This window comes from Carlito syrichta, unplaced genomic scaffold (assembly GCF_000164805.1).
Source record: "Carlito syrichta isolate Samal-C Ts95f unplaced genomic scaffold, Tarsius_syrichta-2.0.1 Scaffold84685, whole genome shotgun sequence".
In the NCBI taxonomy this organism is placed as follows: Eukaryota; Metazoa; Chordata; class Mammalia; order Primates; family Tarsiidae; genus Carlito; species Carlito syrichta.
The window spans coordinates 86,735-97,727 of NW_007028781.1; the positions used below are offsets into that span (position 1 = coordinate 86,735).

Consider the following 10,993-nt stretch of genomic DNA (forward strand, 5'->3'; position numbering starts at 1 on the left):
CCCCCCCCCCCCGCCCAAGGCTGGGGGCTCTTTGTAGACAGGTCAGTAGCCTGCCTCTCATCTGTGGCCAGAACCCAGCAGGAGGCCAGGTGATAGGCATGGGGGCCGGCTCCTCCCTCCCCTCTGTGCCCTGGCTTCCTGGAATCATAGCCTGGGCACCCCCCTCCACCTGCGCCTCTCACCACTCAGCGCTTCCTGCCTGGCTTTCGTAGGCCTCCGCCCCCTAGGCTTAGTGATGGGAGCATCGGTGTGTCATCGCCCGGTGGTGGAAAATGTCTCTGCGCAAGTCAGCCAAGGGGATGTCCCGGGGCTACCACAGGGGCCAGGCCTGGGGGCTGGCAGTGAGCTCAGGTTTAATCAGCACCCCTGCCCCCTCTACCAAGTGCACTGTGTGGCCAGGGACGTGGCACAATCCTCTTGGGGCTCCGAAACAGGACTCAGAGGCGCTGCCATTCCTGTCTTGTTAGGTCACTGAGAGATTGCATGAGACACTAGATATGCGTACATACTTCAAAAGGCATAGAGAGCTGGGCCTGGGTGAATGCTGAATTTGCCTGGGTTCAACTCCAAGCTCCACTGTGTTCTACCTGTGTGATTGAGGGCAAGTCTCTCAGCCACGCTGAGCCTTCATCTCATCTGTAACTTGGGGTAAGAGTGGTACTTCCCGTTTGTATACCTAACCCTGAATTGTACCCCACATCTTTAAGATAAAATATAAAAAAAATTTTTTTAAATGCCTCCCCATGGCATTTTTGTAAGGATCCGGCAGGTTAATAACATAATGTGCTTAGAACAGAGTCTGATGGCCCTCGGTGCTCAATAAATGCAGTTCTTGAAGAGACCCTGGAGGACTCAGAATGTTCTACCCCGGCCCTCGCAGATTCTGGCCTCCACAGCTGTCCCTCCCCGACTGCCTGTTGAGAAAAATCCAAATTGCCAAACAGCAGTTGCCAATCTGCAAGAACGGTTCCCTTCTCTTCCCCAAACCATCCTCAACCAGCTGCTTCCAAAACTAGCTCAACTCCCGCCGAGCCCCCACAAACACCCCGCCCTCCTTCACAAGTCAGAAGGCTCCTTCAGTCTTCTTGTGCCTGGCATTTCCCAGTAAAGCCTTGTGCTGATGGGGCTCTGGCTGATTTTCTTCCAAATATGTTAATATTGCCCCTATATCTCCAGAATCTAGCCCAAGGCTTGGCTCATAATACAGATGGTTATAACAGAGGTAGCCCAGGAGGGGAACAGTGGGAAGAAATAATCAACCCTGCTTGGGGAAAATCAGAGGGCCTCCCAGAAGTGGAGATGCTTGAGTGGGGTACTGAGGGATGTGGAGGAGTCTGAAGGTAGATTGTTTGGACTCCCCAGCCCCTAGCTCCAGCCTCCAACTCTTAAAGTGAAATATGTATAGTCCTGGCCTCAGGTCACATTCCATGCAGCACCTGGAACCGCAGAGTATCTGAGTCAGGAGAGCACTTAGAAGTCACCCAGTCTGACTGCCCAATTCACACATGGAACAACTGAGGCATGCAAGCAGATGGGACCTTCCCAGAGTCCCCCAAGTCATGGACTATCCCGCGAAGGGCCTCAGCCATTATCCTGAAGACCACAGGGGGTCGCTGGGGGTTTCGGCAGGGATGTGGGATGGCCAGATGTGACCCTGGCAAGACCCGCCTGACAGGGTTCAGAGGTGGAAGAGTTAAGGGGCAAAGACAGATGGACCCAAGGGGAGGCTGAGCAGGGGTCCGAGTGACAGGTGATGGCTTCAGGGCTGTGGCACAGGCATCCCAAGGGTAGGGATGCTGGTCCTGCAGGACACTAGGCCAGTGGGGAGGGTAGAGGTGGAGGAGGGAGGAGCTCAGCCAGGGGGAGAAAGGAGGAGGCCAGGGCAAGTTCACGCCGGCCTGACCAGCAGCAGTGCCCGCAGCCGCGCTCCCGGCCACTGTTCAGGCCCACCGACCCTCTGAGCCGTCACGTGGCTCTTCTCTTTCTCCCATAGTCACAGTCACGGATGGCGGCACCCTCCTCTCCCCGCCCGCCTTTTTTTCTAAGTTGACTGCCAGGAATCCGAATGGAATTTTGCTAGTTTATTTATTTATTTTCCATCAGTACCATCCCCTCCTATGCAGCCTCCTTGTATACGCAAAAGGCAGAAAGTTCTGGAGCCAAACATACCCGAGTTGGAATCCTGGCTCTACCAACCACCAGCTGCATTTCTGAACCTCCCTGGGCCTCCCTTTCCCAATCATCAAAATAGGGAACCAAACACCTGCCTCTCACTCGTTTCCAGGTGACAAGGGACATGCTTGGGAAGTGCCTGGCACAGTATCTGGAACACAAGTTATGAGTCCCCTCACCCCTTTGACATGTGCGTCTTCATCTGTTTTTTTCGGTTAGTCAGGATGTCAGTGATGAGGAGGGCAGTGGTGGGTTGTTCATCCCAGACCTGGACATGTGGTTTCCACCATAATTTACTTGGGAATTGTGGCCTCTGAGCGTTGCTTGGAAGGGGAGATGGGAGATGGGGGAATTGGGGAGGCAAAGGAACAAACCCAATCCAACGAAAGAGGGAATGTGAGAGGCTGGAAGGCCCGCCCCTTCTCCCTTTTCTCTTATCCCCCAGATCTGCCTGGCTGCTGCCTGCTTTCCGCTCTACACCTGATGGGTCTCCAGGGTCCCCCAGCTGTCACCTGCTCCTCAGCTGGTGCCACTCCTCTCCCCTGCAACCTGACCCAGGTGGCCTGTCTCTTCTTCACCCCTGCCACCTGCAAGCTGCTCCCTCTTTGTTCCCTCTCCCAAGAGCGACACTCTTATCGACCCTGGACATGACACGCGGTGGCTGCTGACCCATTGTTCCATCACCACCTGGCATAAGATGGCTCCTGACTCAGTTCAACACCAGCTCAGGCCTCTCCCAGCACATGGTGGGGCAGCTGGGCCTCCTGGGCTTGCCTGCTCCTAGGCCCCACTCGGCTTTCCAGTCTCCATCATCTCAGCCTCAGTGTTCCCCGTCTGGAAAACCGGAGTCGGGAAAACGTAAGCAGTCCTTTTGTGGGAAGGAACCTGAAGGATGATGTGATCCAGAGGTGTCACCAACTGTCAGCTCTGATCAGTTGGGGGCTGACAAAAGCACAGCATTTCGGCTAAAGCTGCACCCAGGATTTCAGGAAGGAGGGCTGTGATCAGAACGACCTGCCATGCATGGGTGCAATTGATTAGCACTGTCGCCCATGACTGTGGCTTTATGAATGCCAAGAATTGCCATTCATAGTCTGGTTCAACTTTTTTTTCAGGGCACTGGAAAAAGAATTATATATATATATATATGAGAGAGAGAGAGAGAGAGAGAGAGCGGGAGAGAAAAAAAGAGGGAGAGAGAGAGAGGGAGAGGGGGAGAGAGGGAGAGAGACAGAGAGAGAGAGAGAGAGAGAGAAGACAAGTGTGCCATCCTCAAGTGCAGTATTTCTCCAAGCACAGACTTGTGAGGAATGACCATGTGATGATGTTAGATGGTACCTGGACACAGAGTAAGATGAACCTGACTTCTGTTAGTGAATTTTTTTTTTTTTTGAGTTGGAGTCTCGCTCTGTCGCCCAGACTGGAGTGCAATGGCCACTCCCGGCCACCGCAGCCTCGACCTGCTGGGCTCCGGCGATCCTTCCGCCTCAGCCTTCCAAGTAGCTGGAACTACAGGCATGCACTACCATGCCCGGCGAGTTTTCTGATTTATTGTAGAGATGAGGTCTCGCCAAGTTGCCCAGGTGGGTCTCGAACCCACAGGCTCAGGCAATCCACTCACCTCAGCCTCCCAAAGGCGTGGGATTACAGGCTGAGCCACCGAGCCCGGTTATGAATATTCTTTTCTGAATCCTTTTGCTTTATCCCAAGGAGGACTTTCCATTTTGCCAATCTCTCCTTTAAACTATGAGACAACAGATTTCCAGCAGGCACTGAATTTCAGCATTATTTTGTTTTATTGTACTTTGTGCAGTTATTGTTTACTTTGTGCAGTTATCGTTATAGTGCAAATCTTTTTTTTCATTTACGGAGCAACATAAACATTTTTTAAAATAAATGTATTTAAACAAAAAGTGAATTTATTTAAAGAAAAAAATTAGAAAATAATGACAAAGATAGTACACACAGATCATTAAAAGATATATAATACATACATCACAAGTGACTGAGACTTGCAACGTGTAACCCTCCCAAGAACTCTTCAAAATGGAGCCGAGAAATAGCATTTCCATTTGGGGGATCAGGAACTGACTTGCAGAGAGGTTTGGTAGCTTGCCCCAGGAAACAGAGCAAAGGTGAGCACATAGAGCTCAGTTCTGGTGTGCAGCCTTGGACCGAGGAGCCCTTGTGGCCCAGAACATACGACACTGTATGGCAGGAGGTGAGACTAGCGGGTAGGTCATTCAGCTTTTTCCAAGGTAGGAATTCCAGACTCAAGACAACCTCAAGAAAGGGGAGCCTGTTTTGGACATAAAGGAAACAGGAATCCTGACCTGTTGGTCAGTAGCCCCAGGCAGTGTATCAGGAGCCCGGCAACCTCTGCTCATGGGATACAGTCTACCTTTTCCTGGATGCCTTGTCCACATCACCTGCTTCCCTCCCTCCATCAATCTCTCCATCCTTCCCTCCCTCATGAATGCAAATGCCCAAGACAGAGGCGATCTGATTGGCTAGTTCAGGCCCAGCCTCAGATTGGACAGAGCTTCATGTCAAGCCAATTTATAGGCTGCTGGTCAGCCTGTGGGCAGGCTTGTGGTCAGGCACCCAATCAGCTTCGAGCAGGGCCTATAAGGGCAGGCACTGAGCATTTTCGCGTCAGAATTAGCTGAAATTGTCAAAAGTCATTGCAGGGTGATCGCTACCTGGTGCAGAGGAAAGAGAAATGGAGGGGTGGCGGGGGCACTGAGAAGGAAGGGACCATGTTTGGGAAGGAGAGACCTGCGAGGTGAGGGAATGAGCCTCTTGCAGGAGCAGGCATGCCAGCCCTAGTGGGCACAGGACTCGGCCTCTCTGTGGGAAGGCAGTCAGGCACAGGGAGCACAGGTAGGGAATCCAGACAGTTCATTCGTTCATTCAAGCAATATCATGGGATGCTGGGCACTGTGTCAAGGGCAGGGGAAAGACAATGAGGCCCTGCTCCTCGGAGCCGCCCTCCTGGAGGCCAGTGTGCCAGCCTCTGGGCTGTCGTGGAGGGAGGGGCCTGGGAGTGGGCTTCCCTTGGCCGCATCAGGACCACTGCTGGGAAGGATCCAGCAGTTTTCCACTTTGCGGGGGGATTTGTGTCTATACTTGTGCCACAGTGTTGAGGATGCAGTAGCCAAGCGTTCTGAGGTCTAAGAGGTCCCAAGAGAGATGTGGCAGAGCCTCTTTCTCCAGGCACCCTAGGACCCTGACTTGCTTCTTCCAGCACCAACACCAGAAGTTCCGGCACAGTGAGGGATGCAGTGCTTCCCTCCAAGGAACACAGAACTGGCCCTGGTAAGGTTGTCACCTCCACGGAGGTAGAGGATGCAGCAGACCCAGGGAATCACACATGCAAAGGTGTGGGATACAAGGGAGCTCCAAGTGGCTGTGGGGGGGGGGTTGTTGTGAGGGTTCCCAAAAGGGATGTCCCGACAAGGTACTGGAGGGACAAGTGACAGGCGACAGGTGGTGTGCTGAGGGCAGTGGGAGCAGGCGGGGCTTTGACAGGGAGGAGAGCGACCGTGTTTGTTTTGGAAAACACACTCAGGCTGCCCTGCGGAGAGTATGGGAGGGGGCGCGGCTGGGGGCGGGACATCCAGTGACAAGGTGAGTCAGACACTTGGAGAGCAGCAAGGGCTTTTGTCTGCGAGTGGCTGTGGTTGGTTGATGAGTGATGCTTCAGACGGAACTCACGAGACTCCGTGATTGAGGAGGGAGAAGGGGCATCACCCCCACCCCAGCAGTTCCTGTCCTGGGAGGCAGGACCAGGGAGCAGCAGTTGAGGTTTGGAGGTGGAGGGGCTGGGTGTGTGGGGCTGGGTGGGAGCCACCTGCGTGCAGATGTCCAGGGGCCACCTGGACACCGAGTTTGCAACCGCCTCCTCCTACCCCTCGCCGCCTGTCTACGCCAAGTGAATTGGGTCTTGATCCTGAAGTTCTTGGAGGGACAGGTAGGCGTCGGTGTTCAGGGTCAGGCAAGAGTTGAGGGCCCTGCCCTGGCCCTGCCCAGGAGGGCGGGCCCAGGGGAAACTGGCCCCCTCCTTGGGGCTGGGCACCGAGACCTCCTCCCCAGCCTCTCCCAGCTCCGGCTCCAGAGATGACTGGAAGTGCCCTGGGGTGGGAGGCCCCAGAGGCTGGGGGGCCCGGTCTCCAGGGACTCCCTCCTGCCGGGCAGAGGCTAGCCTCTCTTCGGCCCCACTGACCCCAAGGGCAGTGTCTGGGGGGCGCGGGCCACTGAGGAGACTGGGGGAGAAGAGGAGAAAGTCATCCCCAGGGGGGAAGGTGCAGTAGGCATCGTCCTCCCCTGACAGAGGTTGCAGGGGTAGGAGGGGAGATCCCGTGGGCACCCCGGGCCCACCCTCCTCCGGCTCATTCTCTGTGCAGGGGTCGTAGGTGAAGTACACCTGGCAGGCCTCGATCTCCAAGGCATTCGGGAGGTGGAAGAAGAAGTAGCCCTGGTTGGTGAAGCAGCTCGTCTGAGAGTGGCCACCAGTGGAGGCTGGGGCCGAGGCCACCTTGTCCTGCTGCAGCAGGAGCAGCTGTATCGCCTTGTCCCTCTCCAGCACTTCCAGCGGTGAGATCTCAGGCGCCAGCCCAGCAGGGCTGAAGGACGATGAGGGGAAGGGCGAGGAGAGCCACTTCTGCGGGGACAAAGCCAGGGAGGGTGAGTGGGGCCTCCCCGCCATCCCACGCCCTCCTCGAACTCTCAACAGCTCCTAATGCCGCTTCCTCCTCCTTCAGCAGTAGCCCCAGGGCTGCCACCTCCAGGAAGCCCTCCCTGAGTGTACCCCCACACTCCTCCCAACCCACAGGCTCGGGGAGCCTCTGGGCTGTCGTGGAGGGAGGGGCCTGGGAGTGGGCTTCCCAAGTCTCCTCTCCCTCCCAGCACCACCCCCCCACCTCCCTCCACAGAGAGAGGAAACCAGCCACAGAGCACCCCTCAATTGCTCTGGAATCCAGAGGGCTTGGCGAGGAGCAGGGAGACGCAGGTTCTAGCCCCAGCCCTGGCCCTCACTGGCTTGTGACCCGCCTCTCTGAGCCTCAGTTTCCACAACAGTCAGCCACCTCTTTCCCAGCTTCCTCACTGTTTTCTACCAGGTCACCAGGGAGAAGTCAAGTAGGAGAATGGAGCTGGGAACCCCTGGCATGGGGTCAAACGCAGGCTACACAGCAGAGGTGTGGGGACGGCGCCCCTCACAGCGTGTGGTGGGTCCGCCACTGGGGAGCTGGAGAACCCAACAGCCCTCTGTCCTGGGAGCCCTCAGTAGCTGGACTGTGGCCCCAGAGCACAGGGGCCAAGCCCAACAGGCTGTCCTGTGCTCCATGCCTGGCACAGGGCCTGAGGGCCTGACAGCTTCCATCAGACGAACTGACGTACCAGCAGAGAGATGCCAGGTGGGTGCCTGGTGCTGAGCGGCTGTTTCACAGACACGCGTACATGCACACACGTGAACATGCCACTCCGTGAAATCTGCCCTCCCCCAATCCAGGAGTTATGTGACAACAGAAAAGGCCGAGAGGGAGACAGAAAGGACTGAGGATGGCAAAGAGGGTCCCTGGCTAGGAAGAGAGGGAAGCATGGGTCACGTGAGGGGCAGGTGAGGAGGTGCAGAGGGCAGGGCTGGGCAACAGCCCTGAGCATGCGGATAGAGTGGGAGAGGCCAGGCCTGTGGCCAGCGCTGCATGCCAAGGGCTCGCAGCCTGCGGCCAACCACTTCCTGGCCTGAGCTTCCATCCATGGTGTCCTGAGGTGTGAGGCGGGAGACCTCACACCCCCTCCCACAGCCCCCACACTCACGGGCACACTCCTGGATCACCCTGTGGCCCCAGGCTGGGGCCTCTCACTGGTGCAGAGGACAGGGCTCCCTCTTGGCTAGCCCCCACCGCACCGTGCCTCCCCAGGGCCTCCTCGGGATACCCCTCACACACTAGCCCAGGGGGTGGCCTTGTGGGAAGGTGGAAGGGTCTGCAGCTCTCTGGAAGGCCCCCACGCCCACCTCAAAAGGTCCTTGGCCCACAGAATCAGGACCCAAGACTGAGAGGTCTGAGGGGGCGTCTGTCTAGCCTCTGGCTGGTTCCTGTGGGGAAATCCCTTCTGCCGCTATTCTGACACATAGTCAGCCAAGGCTTGCTTGAATACCCTTACTGATGGGGACCTCACTACCTTCAGAGCTGAGGGAAGAATTTTGAGGAGATACAGTCCCCCACATCAATAATATGGTAGGGAAGATATCCTCAGTCTTGGGAGTGTTCCAGTGAATTCCAGAAGGGGCCCTTGATCGGCCCTGATGGAGAACTCTAAAGCCAGCTCATGCCAGTTCAGGTCCAGCATGGCTTTCCTGCCCTCACCACTCCTCCTGACCGCCCTCTCTCCTACCTCATCGCCTTCCCAGTCTTGGGAGCCTAGAGTGGGGCCAGGGTGGTAGAAGGGCCCCCCCATCTGCCTTCCTTCTTGAAGCTTCCACCCTGAAGCGGGTTGGACTGGGGGAGGGGAGACTGATTTGAAACAGGCTTCTGAGTGTTACTACGAGATGGGCCTGTGCTTTTAAAAAGCAGGTTTTGTGACTAGAAGTGCTAAGGGCCGTGGTAGGCTGTGTGGTAAGTTATGGGGCCTGCCCAGAAGCTGTTGGCGGGGCGGGGAGCGCTGACCCACAGAGCCAGCCTGCGTTGGCAGTGGGGTGCGGGGAGCTTGCACCAGCAAGTCCCGCTCAGTCCACAGACCGGTGACAGTGGTTCCAGTCAGGATCCCTCGAGCACACTGTGCCGGGCAATGTCCTCGGGGCAAGACACATAGCAACACTGTTTTTTTCCCCCATTTTGCAGGTGAGGAAACTGAGGCACAGAGAGGATCTGTAACTCGCCCAAGGCCACACAGCCAGGAAGTGGTGTCGCTGAGATTAGAACCCTGGCAGCCTGGTTCAGATGGAAGGAGAAGAGCTGGGGAAGGGGCCACATCCACCCAGGAAGCCGCTCACAGCAGAGTTTTGTCTTCTCTCTCAGAGTGCAAAGCCGCCTCCCCGCCCGCCCGCACCGCTGCCCACCTCTGGCCTCCACCGCCAGCCTCCTACCTGGAAATCTCCTCCGTGCTCTGAGCTCAGCTGGGAAAAGAACTCCGAGGGGTCTGGGATGTGACACTTGAGGACCTTCTTCAGCCTGGGCAGGGGACAGGAGGGAGGAAGGGTGAGAGCGGGATGGGCCATCGGCACCACGGCTCTGAGGTCGGGGCACGGAGCCACGCCGTTTCGCAGTCGGTCTGGGTGGGGTGCTGCCTATGAAGGGCACTGTGCTGGGTGTCAGGGATGCAAGGATGGCCAAAGAGAGCGTCTCCTCCTTCAAGGAGCTGCATTCTGATGGGGAGACACACACGAAACATGTGTGCCACTCATTCTGTGGAGACAGGAGCAGAGTTCTACTTGAAAGGGGATGCGGGAACCACACGAGCTGGAATGATCAGAGACGGGGACGGCTGGAGCAGAGTGAAGGGGGAGGTTAGGAAGGGGCTTCCTAGTCAGAGCCGCCATGGAGGGTGGTTCAGGTTGTGTACTAGCCAAGGGCATCTAGCTTGGAGTGGAGGGGTGGAGAACAGGACTGAATTCCAGCCTGTGTCCTGTCTGCCAAGCTTGAGTGCCTGTGATTTGTACGCATCTGCCCAGAGAAAGAGGTGCCCTTTCCTGATTTGTGTAAAGGTTCCAAATGGCTGGTAGAGGCCTTCGGAGCAGGGGCTATTCCAGGTGCAGTGAGCAGCAGCTGAGGAGTTAAACAGGGGAGGGAATAGTGGAGAACGGAGTCAGAGTGACAGCCAGGAGGGCAGTCTGGAGGCTGCTGCGGCTGTGCAGGTGAGAGGACCTCTCCTGCCTGGAAACAAGGGTATCCTGCGGAGAGGTGCTTTCCTGGGAAGGCCTGCAGGGAGCTGAGGGAGGCGCCAGGAGTGGAGCAATCCTGGCTTCTTGGGAAGGAAGGAAACCAGGGCTCCGAGGCTGCTCAGAACCACAACCCAGACGGGGTCAGGAGAGTCACATCACTCTCAACTGGTGGTGACCTGGGCAGGTCAGCGTGCTCCTCTGGTCTGTCCTGGCATCAGTCAGGAGGGAATGCCAGCCCCTGCCTCACTGCCTTCCTAGCACAGCAGAGACACAATGCAGGCAGGCATACTTTGCAAACTGTAAAGGGCCGTCTCTCCTCTCGGGGGTGGCAGGGCTCTCATCAGGGAGCAGTAACCCTGGCATAGAAGCACCCCCTCCTCACCCCTCTACCCTCTGCCAGACCATGCTCCACCCAGCAGCCAGAGCCATGGCCAGCAAAGGTCCCACTCCCGTGGAAACCCTCATGGCTATCCAGCGCACAGCCCCACCACCCCACACGTTGCCCAGGAAGCTGATTGCCATACACATGTCCTGGCCCAAGTCCAGTCCTCCTGCCTCCTTCTGTCTCAGCCACACCAGCCTTCCTGTGCTATTTCTAGAATGCTCCTCCCTCCTTCCTGCCCAGGGCCTTTGCACACGCTGCTTTCTCTGCCTGGGATGCTCTACCCATCCCATCTCCCCTCCTTGGTGGGCTCTTCCTTCAGATTTCAACAGTTATCCCTTCTCTCAGGAAATATCCCTGCCCTTCCAGGGTTCCTCTCCCTGTCTGCTCTGATAAAGTCAGCCCTCCATATCAGTGGGGTTGCTTTCATGGATTCAACCCACCTCAGAGAGAAAATACTTGGAAAAAAATAGGAATACAATAAAAATGTAAAGTTTAGCCGGGCTCAGTGGCTCAGCCTGTAATCCTGCGCCTTGGGAGGCTGAGGTGAGTGG

General features: G+C 56.7%; 1 protein-coding gene across 1 annotated transcript in view; it reads right to left on the reverse strand.

Annotated features, from left to right (window-relative positions):
- Positions 1–3,949: 3,949 nt before the first annotated feature.
- IL2RB (interleukin 2 receptor subunit beta) overlaps positions 3,950–10,993 on the reverse strand; it is a 21,562-nt gene continuing 14,518 nt past the window's right edge. Inside the window, exons 9-10 of the mRNA XM_008056518.2 lie at positions 9,263–9,347; positions 3,950–6,835 (exon numbers count right to left, since the gene is read on the reverse strand). Coding sequence (XP_008054709.1) covers positions 6,098–6,835; positions 9,263–9,347 — 823 coding nt within the window. The 3' untranslated portion in view covers positions 3,950–6,097. The remainder of the gene's footprint in view (positions 6,836–9,262; positions 9,348–10,993) is intronic.